The sequence below is a fragment of the Idiotropiscis lumnitzeri genome, chromosome 8, assembly GCF_059441095.1.
Source record: "Idiotropiscis lumnitzeri isolate Australia: NSW breed Sydney's pygmy pipehorse chromosome 8, RoL_Ilum_1.0, whole genome shotgun sequence".
Lineage (NCBI taxonomy): Eukaryota > Metazoa > Chordata > Actinopteri > Syngnathiformes > Syngnathidae > Idiotropiscis > Idiotropiscis lumnitzeri.
Genome location: NC_142398.1, coordinates 18,052,290 through 18,075,369, shown reverse-complemented (window position 1 = coordinate 18,075,369; position 23,080 = coordinate 18,052,290). Strand labels below are relative to the sequence as shown.

Below are 23,080 nucleotides of genomic sequence, written 5' to 3'. Positions count from 1 at the left end.
ATAATAATAATAATAATAAAAATAGTAAGAATAACCATATTACTGCTACTACTACTAATAATAACAACAATACTACTAGTCTATTACTACGAATAATAATAATATCAATGATAGTATATTTTTTTTCATTCATTATACACTCCAGATCTGGAGCCCAATTACACGTGCACAGTACAGGAAACGCTAAACAAAATAGCATTAAAAATCAAATAAAAAATGATTCACTTAAATAAATAAAAACAGTCCGAAGATAAAATTTACCCTCATAAATTTAGTTTTTTTTTCGGAACAGGAATTTATTTTTTTGTTCCCTTTAAAAAAAAAAAAATCTCATCCACCGTCTGTCGTCACCATCACAGAGGACGTTCCACAGATGAGGAGCACCCAAGGCACCCAAGTCCTGGGCGGCTACAGACTGTGCAATTACCTGACCGGGTTCTGGCTGGGGTATGTGCGTTGAGGATTTCAGTGAATCACTAGATGGGGGCTACGCCATACCATGCAGACAGTGTTGAGTTTATTTTAGGATTATGAATTTCATGTGGAGGTAAGCGAGGAGCCAGGCCAGAGTGCATAGGATGGGGGGGTGTGCTCATGTTTCACTCTCATCAGGACGAGAAGTGTTTTTCTTGGACATATTGGAGCCTTCGTAGGCTCTTGCCAGGGATTTCGATGAGTGTGTTTCAGTAGTCCAACCTGTAGTAGACCAAGGCAAGGATGAGACTCTCTCCTGCAGTATTTAAGATAGATTTGGTCATATTTCGGAGGTGAAAAAAGGAAGTTTTGAAAATATGATTGTGAAAGCTACAATGAGGGTCAAACCTGACTCTCAAATTACTCATAGAAGTGGAGAAATGTAGCAGAGAGGGAAAGTGGGAGGAACGGAGCTGTTTTCGGAGTTTTAGAGATGAAGAGGACATTAGGGATTGGTCTGTAGTTTGACAGAGGTTCTGGATTAAAAGTGTTTTGTTTTTTTTATTTGAAGAAGGTCTTAATGACATTTTTTTTCTTACACTGACCTGAACATATTCAGTTTGATGTTTGTTATTGGTTGACTGATGGAGTGACAATGCGCTTGAAGGAGTATGGTGGGGAAAGGTTCGAGGGAGCTTGTGGACTGGTTTTGGAATTTACTGGTTATGTATTTTTCAACTTTCTGCTGAGAAGTGACACATTTGTTGAGTGATGGGTCCAATGTCATTTGACAGGACCAAACCTTTGGCAAGGGAGAGAGATGCACAGATAATATGTATTTTGAAGGTAAAGAAATCTATGGATTTTTGGCACTGCGCCATCAACACCTTGAAATGGGCCTTTGCAGGTACAGTTTAAATTAAAGCTGTTTTTATTATATTATTGTATTATTAAGTTCTTGTGTAGACTTTATATTGTGGTTAAAAACAGCCAGATGTAAATTCTTATGTTCAAATAAATGAATTTATTCAAAAGTATATTGTCATGATTTTGTTTTTTAGTGTGTTTCAGCCCCTCAAAAACTTGTTCAACAAGGTGAATGGAATGCTTTGAAATATACAGCAGAGATAATGTTGAAAACACACTCCCAAATTTTAATTATTCCCTGATGACAGACTCCTCCACAGCCCTAATTGCTGAAATACCGGCGAGAGGAGGGGCAGTCGCCTAATGCAAAAAGCCATTTTCTAAATAACATGCTACGTCAAAATGATAGTCTATACTGTCAATATGATAGCAACAAATTATTATTTTTTTGACTGCACAACATTTAAAATGTGCTTTGTGGACAGAATTGAATTATTGTCATCGCACCCTGTTAGAGCACTGAGAAGCACATGAGTATGTTCCTTTAAAATCAGTGACACACAGTGTACAAATATTGGTTTTTATTCAGTGTACTGTACATAGATTTACAACAAAATATATAGTACAAACATGAAGACAGGGGTCAAGGAATGTTAAAATGAACACCAGCAAATACTTTAACAGTGCAAATGACGGCAATATATACAGTTCATTAGAAAATGAGGTGTATTGAATGAGCATGTTCATTATTTGGACAGGTCAGATGAGCGTGTTAACAATTCATTCCAAGAACACATTCCGTTCAACAAAATGTGGATGAAGGAGAGGCTGATACCTGCTGTGGTACTCAAGCCATAGCAGGTAGGAGGCGCCCTGCAGCAAGCATCAAGCAGATGAGAATGTTTTTGGGGGCCAGCAGTCCGCCTGAACTTCCTGTAAGCGCAAGATCAGATTTTTTACAAAAAATGGCCATGAAAATTATTATTATTATTATTATTATTATTATTATCATTATTATTATTATTATTATTATTATCATTATTATTATCATTATTATTATCATTATTAATATCATTATTAATAGTAGTAGTAGTAGTAGTAGTAGTATTATTATTTTCATTGTCATCAATTCTTGTCTCCTTTCTATACAACTTGTCTACTTCAGGATTACGGGTGAGCTGGAGCCTTTTCCAAACGACTTTGGTACACCCTGGACTGGTCGCAAGTCATATTATTATACATCCATCATCATCATCATCATCACCATTATTATTATTATTACACTTAGTCAACAATTTTTTACTAAATGTTTCAATCTGCGATGCAAGTAAACCTTTCTGAATTTTTTGGGAGCGCAGATTCTGAAATCTGCCCTTTTTTTCATTTAACACCAGGTTAATAAAAATTATGAAAATTGTTCTAATAATATGTAATATTTATGCCTTCACGGTAAAGGTTCAGCAACATGTGGAATTGTCTGAAATGTCATCACTATTAATTAAACTGCATGGGAAAAACCGTTTGGAGCAAGGTTTTATAGGCAAAGTAAAATCTCTCAAAAACCTGATGAGCCAGAAAATAAGTAAAGACATTTTTAAATCAACATCAAAATTAGATTTAAGGGGACAATTGATTAAAATGTGCTGTTTAACCGAGTTATGTATCTGATTACACATATGACTTGCTTAAATAAAATACTTGATTCTTTTGCTCTGTAACACACCTCACAACGATTCAAATCATCCCGCCCACATTGACAAAGTTTGTTTTGCGGGTGTAGAGAGTTGTTTACGTGCACCAAACACCCAAACTATTCAAGTCTGAACATTCCGACTTACACTTGAATCTTTGATCATATTAGAAAAAGCACACTTACTGGGGTTGCATTCGTCTGACTCGCGGAAGCGGCCCATCAGTTCACTGTTTTTGACAGAGCTCAGAAGAGCGGCACTGACTTCCCCTTTGAGGAAAAGACAATAGTCAGTCAACTTCCAGATGAATTACATCTTATCAGGTGCAGGGAGATCGTGGTCAATTGTCCAAATGTCCAGGAGGATCAGAGTATAGATCTTCCTGAGAATTTGAATTTGTGGGAGATTTTTGTTCTAACGGAAGACGTTCACAACATACTGTAAATTTTGAAAATTTCCCCCAAAAAAGAACCTTTGTCTTTTCTATTCTTTCATATACATCATACCTGAGACCATGAAGCTTACTCGCTGGCATCTTCCTTCAGCTTCCGGCATGGGAGAGGAACCCAAGATGGTCACCCTTGCAATGTCCATCTGCAGGACATTAGAAACACCACGACGGAATTCGTATCTGGGGAGAGAAAGAGAGAGCGACAGAAATAAAAGACTCGATTCTCAACGCCTGTGATAAACTTGATGAACTTTTAAGTTGATAAAAATTGTTCAATCCAGGAACCTGCTAGAACGACTTCAAAAAGTGAAACTCAATGGCAGAGATGTTGAGATGTGATACAATACAACTTTATTGATATAGCGCATTTCACAACAGCTGGAGCTGAAACAAAGCGCTCTCCGTATAGTGTAGTATAAATTCACGGGAAATTAGAACACAAATTAAAACACATTTACAATAGAGTCTCACATTGAGTCCACCTCGAATACAAATTAGAAAATATCAAAAAGGCTCAAATGTTTACACTCACCTGCTGAATTGTCTACCTCTGGGGAAGATCTGGTCTGCAGAAGGTGATTCTGCCAAAATGTCAGCGCATGCTATGATGTTCTCACCATCCTTCAGCACTAACGATCTGTTGACCACTGTGAAAATAAAATGCATTATTTAGGCTATCGCATTTTCGCAGATAAAATTAAACAAACACTACATTTGCAACTCACGCGTCATCAAAACATGCTGTATAACCAGAAACGTGGAATGGAATCTCTCTCGATTAACGAGAGTAAGTACACTCTGGCTTTACATCTGAGATAATTATTGGCAGGTGGAGTGAAGCCATGACGTCACTGCACCAGGGCGCGGGGGCTCCAGGCTCTTTGAATGGCCTCATTTTATCGGTTGTGTTTTGACAAGACCATTGCATGGTCAGAGTAAGCCTCATAAAGGTGTGTGTTGTCACCAGTGTAATCCCCCGAAAGCTGGATGATGCTGTCAGTGTAGAGCTGTTCCTCCCTTAGGCTGACTGCGCCGTGTCTTGCAGATAACTCCCCAACCACACAGCTCAGAGGGTAGTCAGGTGAGCAGCTAGAACTCTAAGAAGAGGATGTGTGTTTCTGGGTTATTAAGTGGAGATAAGCGAGTGAAATTGAAGCTTTTGGGTCTTACCATTGACTTCATGTTGAAAGGATTATAGGTTCCTTGGTAATTGCGACACTGGCTGTTATCTTGAGTGCCGATAAGGTTATTTGATATGAACAGTGATGCCGCTGTGTACTGCAAAGCGACATTAAAACAAAAAGAAAGTATTAGTGCATTATGGTTATGAGTGAATTTATTCATTTCACTGAGGATTTAATCATTCAAACAACAACACTTTTTGTCCTGAGTCTGGACGACTAGTTCTCGTCATTTACAAGAGGTGCCGGTATGTAGGCCACGGATTTCTCAGTAATTCTTTTATTTCTCTCATGTTGCTTTATCTCCTGATTACAATGCACGTGAGCTGCTATCGCCTCTGTAAAGTCAAGCGGTTGTTTCACATTCAAACCAGCATTACTGCATTGTCTTTTTTTTTTTTTATCTCTCAGTAATCACCCTTATACAGTTATGAGGGCATATTTCTAGCACTGAGAATTTTGTATTGCAAATCTGTAAGACTAGATCGTGATATTTTCAGTAGGTGTTTGTGGACGGGCAGCGATGGGTAAATGAAGCTTCAAATCTGCTTCATGAACCAGTTGTAGTATTTTTGGACCCCTGTAGATGGCACTCTCTGTTCAACTAATCAAACTGACTTGCCATTTTTTAAACCCTTTATTTAAACCAACAGTGCCATCTAGAGAAAAAGACAACAACTGGTTCATGAAGCAAATTTGACGCTTCATTTTCCCATCACTACAGCATAAGTACCAAATACTTACATAGTGACATAGTGAATTTATATATATATATATAAATTATAAAAATTATATAAATTACATAAATTAAATAATTTATATAAATATATAAATTAATTGGAAAAAAATATTCTAGAATTTTCATTTGACAAAGTACAACTGAACTATTGTACTTGATTTGAAAGACCGACGCTTTTATGCGCATTCAGGTATGTAGGTCACTGTAAGCGAAAGTAATTCCTTTGTTTCCATTGAGCGCTTTACATACAAAATTATCCCTGTTCACATGAACTGGCTAAAATGAAAATACAATAAGTAAAAGTACAGATAAAAAAAAGCGCAGAATATGAAATGTACAAGATTAAAAACTGAGTTTTTAATATTATTATTTTATATTATATGATAATAATACAAAGAAAATTTTGATAATTTAGCACAACATAATAAATGCTTCTGGCCTCCTGGTATATGATTAAACACAACCTTTTTGAAATTTGTTTTCACTTTAAAACCAGTATCTCGTAATTGACCCCCTACACAGTAGCGAGAATAACAAAACAAGCAAAACATTTGCACAGGTATGCATGCAATGCTTACATTTACAGATCGTAGATTCACCTCCAGCGTAGTGTCACCACTACTTCCATCAGGAAACATTTGCTGGAGCTGAAAGACATCAACCAGAGATAGAAAATGTCTTTATATTCATTGATTATTACACATAAAAAGCACTGCTGTGCTCTGCATGCTTTAGAACACCAAATTCTGCTTATGGCAAACCATTTTAATTGTCTCCAAGCGACCACCTCGCATGCAATGCTACTAAGTTGCTCGCTCTTTTCCATAGATGCTGCAAGGCTCAGCATGGTGCCTCTGGGGGATGGCTGACAGACACAGCTGTTCTCCCTTTGATCTTCATAGTTCACAGGGCGTTTAGGTTCGTCCCGCCTGCAGACGGATGCTAAGTTAAACTCTTGCTCTTGATCCTTTACCTCCCTCGTACAAGCTACTTTACCAGAGGCATAATGAATTCACTGGCTCACATGTTTTCGTGGCAGCTTGGCTCATGTTAAATAACGGCTGTCAAAGAGGACTGCATTTTATACATTTGTGATGAATTGCACTGTGAGGGTTTTCTACATAACTGGTAAGTTGCAACCAGTCAGAGCGCATTTTTTTTTTGCAATACTTACCATTCTGACGGTCCCATTTAAAGAACCATTAAACACAGCCTTAGCAATGGTCCATTGTCCATCTGTGTTTCTTTCAGCAGATATGTCAGCACATTGCATTCTGCGAAGAGGTACATGTTCATGCATATCAATAAATGCGAAAGGCCAGGGTGTTTTCACACATGAGGTTTTGAGTGACTCAATGAATGAAGAATATGCATTATATTAAAACAAGAGCCATCTGTTACGACGTACAATACATGCCATTCTACACCAGCCATGATTGCCTTGAAAAGGAAAGTCAGATCTATTTCTCCACCAGCAGGTTTGCCTGTGCGGAGAACTTACATACCTACTCATTACAAGTTGTACAAGAGCCACAATTACACTGTTTTAAGTCGCCTACTTAAAAAAAAAAGTATTTGGATCTAGAGCAGGGGTGGGCAAACTTTTTGATTGGCGGGCCAGAATGGGTTCTAAAATTTGACAGAGGAGCCAGACCAGGACCAGATGGATGGAGTGTTTTGGTAACCTCACCTCATTTGGGGAAAAAAATATAATTTTAAATGAAAGTGAACAAATGTATTACAACAATATATATGTCTTTGAAAAACCACAGTATTTAGAAAATAAAACATTAAGGTTAATTCATTTAATTTTTTGCCAGTTCAGCAGGCCGGATTAAAACTTTTAACGGGCCGCATGTGGCCCCCGGGCCGTAGTTTGCCCACACCTGATCTAGATGATCTTATTCCATGCAACTATTTGACAAAAATGGATTTTCTTTCAGTGTGTATGCAGACAATGCATGCCGTAAAAATCAATTCATATTTGACAAAATCACCTCGCGTTATTTGCTACAGTTGCAGTGCCTCTCATTATATTTCTGATTTGGGAGCACAATTTTACATTCTGATTATTCCAGGCCCTTTAATAGATACATATCCATCAATACGTGTGCTCTCACCTTGACCCATTGCTGTAGTGAATCACAACAGATCTTCCCACGATGCTGTGAGACCCAGTTAATGGCAGGTTACTGTCGACATACGTCTCCCGTGACTGACTCAGGCCAGTCAGTAGTCCAAATTTTCCACTTATATCACCTATCTCATACTGGTCGACGGTGCCATTTCCAGGTGCAGGGGATAGAGTTACGTTGACAGACAACGGGTTGTAGTGTCCTTTAATGTTGGCAGCTGAGCATGGTTCTCTGCTGTTTGGTTTGATGGGCAAAATGTGAACATGGTAGCCACCAGCCATGGCGTTCAAGTTGGACAAGGACAGAGATATATTTGTGGGGCCATTCGGGACAGGCTGGTGGAATTGAATCTGTCCGTTTGACACGCCAGGGCCGAACCAAGATCCTAGGTTTGCTTTGGGTTCACGCACCAAAGTAATATTTGCACATGCAATCCTTGGCCCCCCTCTTTCTGCTTGATGTATGACCACAGATCGATTAATAATGCCTGACCCTTGCAACCAGGAAGTGACATCAGTGAAGAAACTTTTTGCTTCGACTCCACCAACTGCAGCAGTGAAGTTGAGGGCGCTGAGTTTCCTGGCAAAGTCTCCGACTTCGCAGGCTAGCGGAGTGGACGGGCCACAGTGTAGACCATAACTGCTGTCTTGTGTGTCTAAGTTGAAAATATTCCAATGACCTCCTGTCGTGCCGCAGCGCGTCTCTTCATCGTCCCTCTCCGAGCTGATGGGATACATGTGGATGTGCCAGTTGTGATTCCTGGTTGAGGCCATCGTGGGGTTTCCATATGACAAATCCACAAAGGTGGATACGTCAGAGAGGGGGTTGTCCTTCAGCTGGGTGAACCAGATGTCACCAACCAATGGAGTCCGAAACCTAGCTCGGGCGACGATGACTTCACCAGGATAGCCAATGCTGGCACAGACATATCTGGCACCATCTGTTAGATGAATCACAATGGACCGACCAACGATGCTATTCTGTCCAAAAAGAGGGAGGTTGAAGTCTTCAAACATCACATTCACTTCATTTTTAGTTGCAAGGGACATATGCTTGGAACTGAGGTCTCCAACCTCGTACAGATCATGGGTTGATCCAGGCCCGGTCGGGTACGTTGGGGCATTTGAGTCGACACCAAATGGATTCCAATGGCCACCCACGTTGTCATTGGAGCACAGGTTAGAGGAAAAAGACTTCCCTGATGGAACAGGAAAACTGTGAACATGAAAAGGGCCCACCCTGCTCCGCAAGTTACTCAGGTTGACCTTCAACACGGTCTGATCGAAAGGGGAGGACTGATGAAAGCTGATGTATCCATTTATCCCTTTCATATCAAAAAGCGCGCTGACTCGTTTCTCTGGCACGTTGTAGATTTGAGCACATATGAAGGTTGAACCTGATCGAAGGATGAGAAAGGCGGTGTTGATCTCGTAGTTGTTTAAGTCCAGGCGAGATTTCTCAGGTTGCAAAGGAGTTCCAATGGTGATGACACCCAGGTTTGTTAGATCTGACGCGTCTAAACTGCTAAGAAGAACATTGCAGCTTGTCGCTGAGCTGACTGAGCCAAAGAGCGTCGTGTTGGTCGAGGAGGCATTGACTTGACCGATTGTAACCAGATCTAATAGGAGCCTTGAGTTGTTCAATCCGGGGGTTCGGCGAATATAAACATTCCCTGCGATCTCACCGGTGAACCGAGCCTGACTTGTCAAGACTGTTTGACGACGACTTACAACTGTACATACATGACTGTTGTCGCAAGTCTGTAGAGTCAGCGAAAGATCATCCAGGTTTGAGCGCTGTGCAAAGAGACTTGACACATTGATGCCGGCGCTCGACGTGGGATCGGCAGTGAATGTGAAAACACTCGAGCCGATGTTTGCAACGGAGCACGGATCAACAAAGTGGCCGTACATGACAGGGAACTCGGTGAGAGAAAGGTTCACGCTACCGCACGAGCCGGCACCGGTGACATTAACAGTGGCCGTCTGGGATGTAGAGTCAAATTGGACCTGACCCAAGACTCCTCCCATGTTGAGTGGTGCCAAAAACTGAACACAGGAGGCGGAACCTAAAAAAAACACCACACAAAAGGGACTTGATAGAGGAATTATAGAAAATTATAATTTTCTTCCATGTTCACAACTTAACTGGAAATTACGCAGTACATACTGTCTATTAAACCACTTGGATATTACTATATTACGACTATAAATTTTAAATACTGCATTAATTGCTCATGTTTTTTTACACAATTATTTGCTATAAACTCACTCATAACTACACCGTTTATCCTGAACAGGGTCGCGGGAGGGTGCTGGAGCCTATCCCAGCTGACTCCGGGCAAAACAGGTCGCCAGCCAGTCACAGGGCAGACCAAGTGGGAACCGATCCCACGCTGCCCGCACACAACTCAGGCGGATGTACCACTACACCATCAGCAACTCTCAGATTAAATGATGTAATCCAATCCCAATTTTAATTTGGATCAAACATTGCTCAAAATATTTCAGGAGAATCTGGATAACTTTGACCAAAAAAAAAAAACAGGATTATCCTGATCTCAGGGATAGCAATGTAGATTTCAGGAAAAAAAAATGAAGCATCTAATAATCAATTTGTATCATGTTGTGCTGGGCAGTGATGAAGTAAATAGATATGGACGACCAATTACGCCTTTCTGTACAGTAAAGTAAAAATAAACTAAAATTGTTGTCCCCATAAAAAAAAAACTGATTTCTTGTTCATTTCAAGAAAACAAACTTGAACAAAACAATACTTTGAGTCAGCAAAGTTATCATCGCGAATGGAGATCTTGCTGTCCCCAAACGTGTGAGTCAAAGCAGACAGCATAGCATCATATTAATCAAGACAAGTATTTAATAAAAACTTCCATTTCATAAAACGTGCACAAAATGACTGCGTTCAAACCCATCATATGAACACAGCACGAGCACATTTAAGTTGATGTGGAAATTATGCAAAGAGTAGCAAACTCGTGACCACATCTGAATGAGAGTCTAGTGGTTTTTAGTTCAAAGAAAAAAAGGCATTTTGCTTACAGGTGCCATCCTCCTTGCAAAATAAAGAAATCAGTCAATTAACTAATTAGATCATCAATTAAAAGTTACTGAATAAAAGACTTAAGCATATCGCTGTCATGTTAAGTTTTGGGAGCATTGCTGAACATGAACAATAATGAGAAACGTACTCACCAGTGAAGCTAATTATTAAGACTGTCAGAAGGCACATAGTGGCAGATAGATTGCAGCCAAATGCAAAATATGTGCAGTATCTTGGTGTGCAGTGTGTGTGAGCATAAGTGCATTCTCTAAGAATGTGTCCTGTGTGACTGGTTTGCAGAAGTGTGCAAGCTCTCTTATACTTCAATAATTGTGCCATCTGTCTGTGTCAGCCTGTGATTGGTTATCAGGACTGTTTCAGCTGCACTCGATAGGACAGGGGAGGGTTGAAGCCAATATGGACGGAGGTGGCCTTATTAAAAGAGACAAATGAAACCATAGAAAGACATTCAACATTTGAATATGCTCGAGAGGTCATGAAAAACATAACACAAAGTGTTAAAATCTTTTAAAAATAATTAATTAAAAATTAAATTATAATACATTAAATAATTGAAAATATGAAATCAAAAATATTTTGTCAGTGGCCAGCTTTTGATGGTTGTTGCTGTTACGCTGAAAACAAAATGAAGATTAAAAAAGACAAACGCTATGATTGATTTAAATGATTTATATCATTCAATTTAAAATTCACACCTTTGGCATAATGAATAAAGGTACAAGAAAAGTTTTGCGATGCAAAGGGGATTTTATATATATATATATATATACACAGATGGTTCCTGGAATTTTCTTTTTCCTCGTCATTTCCACTTCTCATCGTCATCTGTCCTTGTGACTGGGCCAAGGAAAGAAAATAATGGAAAATAGTAACATGTTCTAAGAATAGAGCCATCATTTTGAGCTGTTTGTGGTAGGCCATACAGTTATTTATTTACACACACTGGAGGGCAGGTGAAGTGGATGAGGTCCTTCATTTGCCTTGTTTGGATCACTGATTGCCGCCGAGGCTACAATTGTTATGTGACTATTTCTGGGTCGAGGCAGAAAGGACAAAAGTGCAGGTTTGCATTCTGCATTGGTCTACACTTGAAAATATGCACTGCGACAACAAATGATCTGGGTGAAGTATGCAGAGACATAGCAGCGGTGCCAGTTGGATGAGACAGGCTCCTACACTCTGTAAGAAATTCCTAGCCGAGGATCTGCTGCGTGGCCTTGTAACGAAAGAGTATCCAAAATGTAATTCTTTCTCCCCGGTTCTTGTCATGTTGTTCTGGAAAATTCCAATACACTGAACTTGTCTTTAGTATCTCGTACAACAAATCAAACAAAAATATTCATCGCCGGGTCGTACATCCGTCTCTGTAAGTCAAGTGACCCCCCCCCACCCTTGTGAGAGAATGGGATATAAATCAACACTATATATCTAGCCCTCCTTCCCAGTAAGAAGTGTCTAATCGAATGCCAACATGTTATTAAGTAATTGCATTTTTATTCAGCGTCCTCTGCGTCATCAAAGCGGCTGATGCGTGTGCATGTCTTGCGCTTGTAAAAATAGCAACAAAAAAAATGATAAGCAGTATAGAAAATGAATGAGTGACTTATTACAGACAATGAATGGAACTTAAATCAAATGCCAGGAAAGGAGGGGGCATTGATTCTTCGGGTGGAGTCCTAATAAGAGTTCTTACGAACATTTGTCGCTAGTGTAATTAAACAATCATGCAATTAAAACCCTATTGTGGGTTTCTTTCATTGTGAAGCGGCAAAGAAACATGTTACAGAATGGGTGGATCGCATTATTTTGAAATAAAATAACCATGACACACGTCTCTAAGTTATCTTGACAGCCAACGCAATGGATGAACACAATTAAAATGTGGGAGGGATTTCAATCCATTAAATTCATGCAGCCCAAACTCAAACTAAAGACTACTTGTAATAAGACGTAATGTGGTTGGTCAAACTCATCTTAATAAAATAAAGCTAAATTAAAATAAGTACTGTGACTGGCTTAAACTGATTTACATTTCTTCAACTCAAACGCATACAGTTGAGCTAAAGTAAAATTCTTCCATTTCTTTCTTTAATTTGACACCCCATTATACAATACAATACAATTTTATTCACATGGCCCATTTCACAACAGCTGGAACTGTAACAAAGCGCTTTCCATACGCCGTCATGTAAATTAGCAGGTAATTAGAACACAAATTAAAACACATAAACACATTTACAATAGACACAAATTACACAAAATGAGGAAAATGTGTTTTTATTAAAAAAAAAAAAAAATGAGTTCAGCCAACGTCTGTCACACTTTAAATCACTTTATGTTTTTGGTGTAATTTCAAGTTTGGCTGTTGAAAGTTTTTTTTTTTTTTTCAGTTGAATGTAAATATCATCTTTATCTTTGGATTGCAAATAAAGATCACTTTATAATGTGTGGTGTATCCCATTTTAAAACAAACCTCAGCAGTTACGCAATCGTGGTTCATTCAACGTTTATTTTACGTGAAGGACAACCGTCACCTCACTTGGAAGATGTGCAGCATGACCTAGAATATTTAAATTCTTCATGACCTCTAGATGGCGCCAGCACAATATATTTGAATGAGGCAACGTTGTCAGACGTTCAGCAAAAACTACAGTCACAAATACAGTTACTATTTGGCAATACGCGTGGAACCATTTTAAACTGTGACTATAATGTGTTTAGGCATTTTTATTCTTTCATTTACAGTATGTTTTGTTACTTTTATTCCATCATACATGTAAACAGGCCTAGATGACCTATTAGGCATTATTACAGGTGTTTCTGTTAAACCTGGTCCATAAACGTCTCAATAACGACATAGATGCCAAACAAGAGATTAATGAGAAACGCACGGCAATTCATACCAATTCTTGCCATGTCTTGAGATGAAACAAAAAACAAACATCGCTGTCAAGTTGAACATCGGCGAAAGTACTTGAATGAATGAACTTGTTTTACTGAATGACGTTTAACCATTTTGTTTTCATTGTTGCAAATGTCTTGGGCTGCTTTTTAACTGGCGATTGCAACCGAAGATAAATTGGCAGGCATCAGAGGAGGGCATTTCGTCAGTGTCGCACTGACGGTCGCCCGTTTTTTGCTGATGATTGAGTGACGAACGGGAAGACAGACGAAGGAATGCTGCATTCGAGGAAGGTCGGGATTTGTATTGTCCACTTGTTTTGTACCAGTTCAGACCTCAAAGCGTTTGAGGCGAATGTAAACAATAAAAATGGTTGATTCCAATAAAAATGTTTGTTGTATATGTGTCTATAATCTATATTCTAAGTAATCGATATTACACAATATGTAAAGTGCTTTATTACAGTTCCAGCGGTAGTGAAATGCACAATATAAATAAAGTTGTATTGCTTTGTTCTGATTCAACACAACACATTGTGACCTCTAGCAAACCTTCATTATAATTTATTTGTATTTCTAAAACAAATAAAAGGAAAGGCTTATTTTTTAAATCATTTAATTTAATTCATAAATACATTTACAACACAACAGCTTTACTCTGTGGTTTCTAGTTTGTAAAGCTGAATGTGAAAGCAAAAGTAGAATTGTCGTATATTCAACACAGGAAACGTGTGGCAGGTGCATTTCACGATAGAGAATGGAATGTATCAAAGAATTGAAATGCTTCAACGCTAACAGTCATACTTGCACTAACAATTTCTAAAATTCTTAATATCTATCACGAAACCACTTTGAATTTGTAAAACAAAAAACACTTTTTACTGAGTTTGTAATTTTGTAACACAATTCAGAGTCAAAACAGTGGACCGTGTAATCAAGCATGGAATGACTCAAAGGGATTTACTCAGTGAAAAGAGGGTTTTGCTGCGTGTCTTTTGACATGTAAAAACATTGTTGTGTTTGTTTTAATCGTTGCATTATTATAGTTAAGACCTTGAATGAATACTTGAAATGTGGATGCCTGTGTGTTTATAGAACAATGACAAAGCAAGATCTCAAACTGACACAGCCTACTTTCTGCAGAAAGAAAGCAAAAGCAAAAGCAAGATGGGTGTTTTTATCCTTCCCATCTATGAGTAATCGGTGCATTGTGTGCTAATAATATGATGGCTTGTGTTAATTGTTTGAAATAAAATAAAAATGATTTTTTGTTGTTTTTATTAAATGTTTGAAGAGTTAAGCAAGTGTTCTTTGTTATTGCAAGAGTGCTACAATGTTTTGCCATTTTGATGAAAGGTTTTCTTATTTGTGTGAAGTTTTGCGCAAATAGGCAATAGTGACCCATCCATCTTTCACCTGAAAGCGACATAAAACTAATTCTATTCAATTTTTTTTTTAATGCTGACACTATACGTGCATGCCCGTGGTTTGAAGAGTGTTTTCAGTAGTTTTAAAGTTGTACACTTGGACTTGAACAGAGCACAGAGATGACTTCATCATTACCTCACTCTGTGCTGCATCGCCGCCTTATCGAAACCATGTGGCTCTGCTCGCTACACACACTGCAAAGCAATTTAATCTTAGACCACAGTGTTTTTTTTTTCTTTGTTATACGATGAGCACAGTTGTTAAATAGTTAAAAAAAAAATCATTCATCCAATCACAGGATGGATCAATGTTGATGAATACGTTGGAAAAATCAGCAAAAAATTGAAGCCTCCAAGTAGCCTAGTTCAAAGATTTGTGATCTTTCTCTCGCCAATGTTACATCATCTAAACATGGAGTTCTGCGTTTTGTTGCTTTTAATCATATTTTGTAGCAAATCACTTTCTCCACGACCCCTCATGTACGTAGATTTCAAAGGGAATAAGAAAAGCTCTGGTGGCGAATCAAGCCACTGGTGTTCACGCCCTCATCGGCGCAAAACGCCCGTTTTCAACTGTGACAAGCTGCAAACCCCGCACCCCACGCCAGGCGAGTACGAAAATAGACCCCTTTGAGACCAAACATGAGGGTAAGAATGCGAACAGGTGCAAATCCAAACTTATTCCTCAACTGAAGCTCTTTACAGCTGCTGATGTAAGCAAAAATTCGTCAGACCTTTGCTTTTTGTGCCCTCTAGGGTCATTTAATATGAAAGGTGAGATGCCACGGTAAATGACTGATGTATTAATACAGTATTTCCTAGTGCTTCTGCGACCCAATTTTATTTTATTTTTTTTCTAATTATATTTCTTTTTTGGACAAGCGGTCGGCCTAATAGCGTGCGAAAAATGTGGGTGTGGCAACATGACCTGGAGTTAGCGCTAATGCAGCGACCTGCAGCTAAAGTCATAAGTCACTCACCTGTCAGACACACCCAAAACAAACATTCTGTTCCCTCTAATTTGTAAATCAGAAAGCAAAAGTAAATTTTCTGGTGTCCTGAGCTAGTCTATACGTATTTGCCAAGAAGAACAAAAATGTGCCAAATAAGTGTGAATTTTGTTTCAGAAGCTATTATGACATTGTATTTCAACATTTATTATCGTGTAATATACAGTATCAAAAGTTTGGCAGCACCCTCTAATTCATTTTTTTTTTATTTAAAAAAAAACTTCCTGAATTGTGGATGCATACTTAATAATAAATAATAATACTTCCTTATTTTGTGGTTATGTTCCAGTCAAACAACTGTCATTGGATTGATTTCTAGGACGTTTTTTTCCCTTTTTTTAAAATTTTTTTTAAAAATCTTTTTCAGACTAAACTGAATCACATAATGCATTGAATTATAGTTCTCACTCTGGATAATAATTAGTGTAGAAATTAGTACAGAATGTATTTTCCTTCTCAAGTGTGGCACCATCCCAATGAATTGGAGATGACAAAAAAAAAACATGAAAATCTCACTTCTAATTATTTGCACTGAAGTAGGATTGTGCTTGTATTTTAGTCCTTGAATTATGGGCTTAGAGCCCACATTTGCAAAGCGTTCATACAACTTTTTATTTTGGCCTCAAAGTTTTGATGTTCAGCCTTCCTGTGCTCAGCATTTGTAGGGTTTCTCCAGGTACTACAGCTGACACTTTTGTCACGACAGATTGTCACGCCCGGTGTTGTGTAGTGATGGTTACTCAAGACAAATTTGTTGCGTTATTTCCTGTTCAAGAAATGGCAAAATTTCTTGCGAGGAAAGATCCCCCCCCCCTCCCAGTGCTTTTATTAATATATTTGAACCGTTCTTTGTCCACGGTGTAATATAACACGGATGAGTTCTATTAATAATAATTTAGATATTTGATTATTAAATAATGCTGAAGGAACAAAAAAAGGGGCAATGGATTTGAGAAAATCGCGAATTTCAATTTGTGTACCTAGTTCTAAAAATATTAAGAATTTTGCATTCGATTACACCAACTGTATTCAAACTTCTAACGACAGCTGTGCAGTATAACACACACAAACATCTACACGGAGTTTCCACGGAGGATGTGTCTGGATGGTGCCATGCAGAGATATACAAGTGTCGCGTTGCTGGGACTGTTGTCACAGGACGCGAAGGCTGTATTTCCTTTATCTCAGCATAGGAAATAACTGGATAGAATCCATCTTTTGTTCTATTCTTCCAGGAGGGCCACTGATATGTGCTAGGTTGGAGGTTAAACAAACATTGCACGGAGATCACGGTCGCGTGATAGCCTCAAGAACCATGTTTCTGCGTTCTTAGTGGGCCAATAACACCATTTGGCGTTTGAAGAGTAATAACTAGAAACTGTTCAAATGTGCGATGTCATTGTGGTCAATAGACGAGTGTTGTTGGATCCTGTGGGTTATGATCACTCGCGGCCTGATGCTCTGTTCCGGAAAAATCTGTTTCATGGCCTCCAGGATATGACAATAGGCGGAGGTGGGATTATAAACCTTCAACAGACAGAAGAGCACCGAGAGTCAGAAGTTCGGTTTGGAATCCATTGGTGACCTTGAGTAAACAACAAATTGCCGTATTTTAAAAACCACGGGGCGCACCGTATAAAAAGGCGCAGTCACACTTATGGTTATATAGTTAGTCAGTTATATATTTATTTATTTATTTTTGGGGTGAACCAAGTTCTGAAACTCTGAACTAGTGATGGGTAAATGAAGCTTCCAATCTGCTTCATGAACCAGTTTTAGTATTTTTGGACTCCTGTAGATGGCGCTCTCTGTTCACAATACTGCAAACAGTTTGATATGAGCAATATCCACTCATATTTTTGATTTGTTCGAATGAATGTTAAAATATTGTTATGGCTTTTTTGTGGCTGGTGTGAAAATGGGCAGGTTGGAACATGCCTGCGTGGTGTTGAAGTGAAGGTGTGTTGTGATTTTCTATTCCCTTCTACCTCATCCCATCACCTGTTTTATGTTATCCAGTTTACCAAATTATGTCCAGAATCCCAAATCAAACCTCCTAGCTCAACACCATCAATGGTCCCTTTTTAATCGGTAATTACCGTCATCTTCACTGAAACAAAACTGAGCCAGGAAAAAAAATCAGGTTTCCTCAATCCATTCTCACTGCGTCTCTAATTCATTTAGTCAGATTGTTGTGTAAGTGCGAGTGAAATCATAAGATAGCAAAAAAAACCTTGATGCCAGTGCTTGTGGAGTTGGACAGTCACATCCAACCCATCACGGAGGCTACCACAGTGGTCAGCAGTGTACGTTACATAACTGTACTGGCCTCCTTGATATATATCAACAAATGCATGCTCAAAGTTATCCCCGCTTGAGAGTTTCTGGCATATTCAAATGATGAGGTTGCAAGGTCTCCCGGTAGTTAAATTTGTGTTGTTAAGGAGATCTAGTGTGGTAATGACACCCACGACAGATTGTAAATGGGGCTGCTCATATTTTTCATGTCGTATGATAAGGCTTTATAAGGACATGCACGTACCGTAGTTTGTGTTCTTCGTCCATTCATCGTGGCCAGGAGGGGGAGCTGTCATTTCTGAAGCGGGACAGACAAATTCATCCAGAGTTAGCCAACTTTTACGAGCCACTAAAAATGCACTAACTAAAAATGAAAAATGTGAATGTAAGATTTTTAGGCAGCTCTTTGTTCGGTGTTCCCATCCAATGGTAAAGGGGTACTCACACCGCTAACATTTATTTATTTATCTAATATTTCGGATTTGGTGTTATTTTGACAACATACCAGTTAGCTCAAGGGGAAGTCCGCAAATTATTATAAAATATTCTATGCGTCTTCACTAGTCAAAACACGGCACTCTGATTAATATTGCATGTGTGGATTATTAGTTGAGCAGAAGAATCCACCCTGTTTTTAGTCATCTCAAGGGGCGGCCACTTTTTTACTTCTGTTGACTCAAAATGCCATGAGAGTTGCTCAGGGCAGAGGTAACAATCAATAAAGGCTCAACTGTTTTCTGAAGCTGAGCCATGATCGGTCGTGAACCGAGCATCACAGTTGAGTGATGTCATTTTCAGACAACAGAGGTAACAATTATTGCGGCAGGTACAGATCTTTAACCAAGACAGATCCAAGATTCAATAGTTGGCGTTGACACAACGAAGAATGTTTGCACAATTTGTTGCCAGACATTACTACGCAATTATTTTAAAAGACTTTGGTTATTGTTTGCGTGCCAACCATTGATTCCCAGGTGGCTATTATCATTAGAACGGAATGCCGGCGAAGCGCTCACCAAAATAACACATCACACATTCTATCAATAGCTCATATGTTCTCTGACAGTGAACCAGGCTTCCTGGTGTTGACACAGTTGGTGTTTGTGCACATAGCAGAGATGGGTATCAAGGGCAGATTGAGTCCCATGGGTTGTCTGACCCTCCTCAATTAAACCGCTAACGTCAAATGGGCTCTTCAGAGTGGAAACCACTGACCATTGTGACCAACAGCAGATATGCTGAGCTTCACATGATTTTTCACCTGCATGTCTGCGCATGCACATTCTACATTTAGTCCCAGGAGTATTTGGACAGGTCCTCTTTATAATACCATAATGCTTTTGAATGCCGATTATCGGGGGCCGATATTTGTCATTTCACCGATCATCGGCATCTGCCTTTTTTTTTTTTAACTTTCAAGGCCGATAAATTAAAAGCTGATTTATTTTGGCTCGCTGCAGCACACTTTTTTCTCTGCTGTGCTGGTGACCCTGTCTGCAGAAACAGATTGGCCTGCCGACAGCACCATCTGAATGGTTCCTTGTAGCAGCCAATCAGCAATAAGCTGCCTGTTTGCTTTTTTTCCCCTTGAATCACATGCACTACTGAAGGCAACAGGCTTTGCCAAAATTTTAATAAAATATCTACTACAACTCACAACAAATAAAAAACTATTTGCCGTAGTAAACTTTAAAGAGATGTTTGTTTTTATTGAAGACATGTAACTGAGCTTGGGAGTGCCGTGCACTTTTTGTTAGATTTTTATAGTTAAAGTAGTCTATTTTCTAATATCTAAAAAAGCCTTAACATGTCGTAAAAATCACAAGTTTTTTTTTTAATAAATGTGCTTAGAGGCATTTAAACTAAGTCAAGTTCTGGAGTTTGTATCTTTCAAAATTTTGACACCATTTTACCCCCTTTTTTTCAACAAATGAATATCGGCTTCAGATATCGGTTATCGGCCTCATGACTTCTAATAATCGGTATCGGTATCAGCTCTGGAAAAAAGCATATCGGTCTCTCACTAGTAGATAGCAGAATCGTTGTCGTGCTAACGGAAAGGAACGGTTGGCAACCTGACAAAAGTGCAATGTAAGTGCAGGCAGTAAAACAAATTTCAACTCGCTGCGAACATTGGAACTAGGACAGCTGGATGAGACTGAAAACAATTACGAACACAAAAAAAAAAAAAAAATCCTATGTTCTGCACATACAGTTCATTATTTCAGCAGATGATATCAAGGTCAAATTGTGTCAATTATAAGAATTTACACGTATGAAGAACAAAAGGGGAAGCTAGTGAAGCAAAGAATATCTCCAACGTGATATAGACGATATGGCAGCTGGTGGTGGAATGGGAAAAATAATTAATATAGCGTCAAACTGAATGAATGGTCGAGTATGCGTCCGTGTGTGTTTCAATGAGGGTGCACATGGCATGTATGGGAATACGATGAATTTAAGAAAATAATTTTTCTAGACATTTCTTCTGTCTATGGGCCTTGGTGCATAATTGAGTCTTCGGAATTCGAAAGAAAATCCAAACCATTCATAAATATTTTTTCAAACAATTACAAGTTTCCAAAATTTATTTTTTTTAAAAAGAGAGTGAATTAGATTGGATCGTTGTTTTGTTTTTTTTCTATGTGAGCATGGCCTTTGTTAAATGGGTGTGGATGTTGATCAAGCATCATTGCTCAAGGCCCAAATACATCATGCAGCAGTGCCGACTGGTTTCGGTTTTGTGTCCAAGGTATGTGTTCACTTAACCACACAGCAACCCTATTTTTTTTTTTTGTGCACACAGAGAAAATTAACATCCAGAGAGACATAAAACACATTTAATTGAACTGCCTCACCTGCACAACTTTACATGAATAAATACTGGTGAGAAAACTCTAATGGGTGTGATGTTTGATGACTCCTTTTTTGTTTTATGTGAGACTGAGTTTAAAGACGTGTCTTTTCTCAGGTGTAAAGAAAAAAAACAGTTCCATTAAAATTAATTGGTGCATCTTATAAACTACTTTTGTCTGTTTTGTCCCATTTGGTGAGTCAACTTGAATGAGCATTTCTGTTTCAACACACCCTCATTTCAACTGCTGCGCAGCTTGTTAAAACCCTTTTTGGTTGCATCATCAGAGCGGCTCTGTTTTGTGCATTAGGTTACACCATAACGGCCACAGCGGCAGGGAACAGTGTCAACTATAAAACACTCCAGTCACTCTCTCCTTGCTCAATGGTTTATTCTGAGAATTATTTTAAAAAATGTTGTAAGTGCATAACTTTATTTCAACGCTAAAGTTAGAGGCTTGCCCCTTTTGAGATAAATGCCGCTACGCCACAAGGGAATGAAAGACCTGTTCCAACTTTCAAACTGCAAGGCCACTCTCGCTACCGTGCAACTTGCTCTTCCAGTCCCGGTTTGACAACACTACGAGGTCAAAGGCTTTCAAGGTCAGTGAAGGATGACGCTAACATCCCTCATCATGTGCAAATAAACACTTTGATACAGTTTATTTTTGTACTTTATTAACTGTTGGGTTGGTGTGTTGGTAGTTACCCTCAACAGAGGACTATTGTCTTCAGTTCATGGTGTACTTGATGATAATTATAAAGTACCAACATAATGACCGTTTTTAAATGGCACTGGCATTTTTTTTTGTTACCTAAAATGTGAAAGTCATTTTCAGTGTTAACAATCAACGGTGGCGACGAATCGAAGGTGTATTTTAACTTGTTTGTGCTGAGTTGACTTGCTGACGTTGAACGTCTCAAGTGGGATTTAATTAGAAAATGCAATTTCAAGTAGTTAATTTGTTTTCTCATTATCAAGAAGGACTCCTGTTCGTTTTTGTGAATTTGACATGCTTGCCATTTGTGAGACCCTTTTGCTAAACTGTTTGTGCTCCAAATTTATATATGTTAAATTAATGGCTTAATCACTTTCACTGGACTTTCTGTTTGTTTTGTTTGGGTCAAAAACGGACTCCTTTTATATATTTGACATATGTACTGTATTTTCCGGACTCCAAGTCGCTCCGGAATATAAGACGAACCAGCCTAAAAATACATAATGAGGTAGGAAAAAAAAACTAAAAGTCACACTGGCGTATAAATCGTATTTTCTGCGGGCCAATTATTTTATAAAATACTAGTTCAAAAACAGACATTTCATCTTGGAAGGCAAGTTATAACAATAATAAACGAATAAAGAACAGACTGGTTAGGTGTCAGGCACCAAAAAGGTCTCCACGCAAAGTCCATTATATTCATCGCCATGGCAACGACCTGAGTGTGGAGAGATACCGTAACTGTTCCGTTGACAAGCCTCGTTCCTCTAGCTATGGCCATTTGTCTTTCAGTTTTATCCAGTTGTATTATATTGTATTGCTGTAGGAGTAGTCGACAGTCCCTAACAAGTTTCTCATTCATTCCAAACTTTTTCACTGCTCCTCAATTACATTTTCAACTGCAAATTTCACTACTTACAGCTTTGTAGTCTGTTGAATAGGATTCTCTTGAGGGGTATTTTTATTTAGTTCTCAGTTGTCTTTGTAAGGAGTAGAAGATATCTGTGCATAAGTCTTGAGCGCCCTCTCGTGGTTGTCTGTGAAATTACATTTTTTAAAAATCATGACTAAGTCGCTACACAGTATATATCGCAGGACAATTTATGGAAAAAGAGCTACTTATAGTCCGGAAAATATGGTAATGACCAAAGCCCAAAATTCAGTTGGTGGTATGTAAACGTGTCAAAACTCATGTTCCTATTCAGCTGATTTAAAAAAAATAAATAAATAATACAGTCACAGGAAATGAGCAAACAGTCAAAACTGATGTTAAAGGCCACCCGACACATCAAATTATTTTACTAATCTATTAG

The 23,080-nt window shown here is 38.6% G+C and overlaps 1 protein-coding gene across 2 annotated transcripts; it reads right to left on the bottom strand.

The window, feature by feature from the left end:
* Window positions 1-1,847: 1,847 nt before the first annotated feature.
* On the bottom strand, window positions 1,848-22,708 carry cusr (Copper-only SOD repeat protein). 2 transcript variants are annotated; one of them, XM_088302940.1, is made up of 11 exons: window positions 22,687-22,708; window positions 18,440-18,493; window positions 7,464-9,546; window positions 6,518-6,617; window positions 5,922-5,990; window positions 4,594-4,701; window positions 4,388-4,520; window positions 3,956-4,070; window positions 3,479-3,603; window positions 3,158-3,241; window positions 1,848-2,214 (listed from the first exon to the last, which is right to left on the bottom strand). In XM_088302940.1, the coding sequence occupies exons 2-11, from the start codon at window positions 18,489-18,491 to the stop codon at window positions 2,129-2,131; spliced, it is 2,955 nt and encodes a 984-aa protein (XP_088159066.1). In that variant the 5' UTR covers window positions 18,492-18,493; window positions 22,687-22,708; the 3' UTR covers window positions 1,848-2,128. The 2 variants fall into 2 exon arrangements, with proteins under 2 accessions (XP_088159066.1, XP_088159067.1); XM_088302941.1 differs by lacking the exons at window positions 18,440-18,493; window positions 22,687-22,708 and adding an exon at window positions 10,691-10,817.
* Window positions 22,709-23,080: the final 372 nt, after the last annotated feature.

Bases quoted from the DNA above. Each gene is read 5' to 3' on its own strand.
- cusr (XM_088302940.1), bottom strand. From the start codon at position 18,491: ATGACAGCTCCCCCTCCTGGCCACGATGAATGGACGAAGAACACAAAC. The intron at 4,071-4,387 runs GTGACAACACAC...TTATTTTCACAG, and splicing joins GCTTTCGGGGGATTACACTG to TGGTCAACAGATCGTTAGTG. The intron at 3,604-3,955 runs GTGAGTGTAAAC...TTCTCTCCCCAG, and splicing joins AGAGGTAGACAATTCAGCAG to ATACGAATTCCGTCGTGGTG.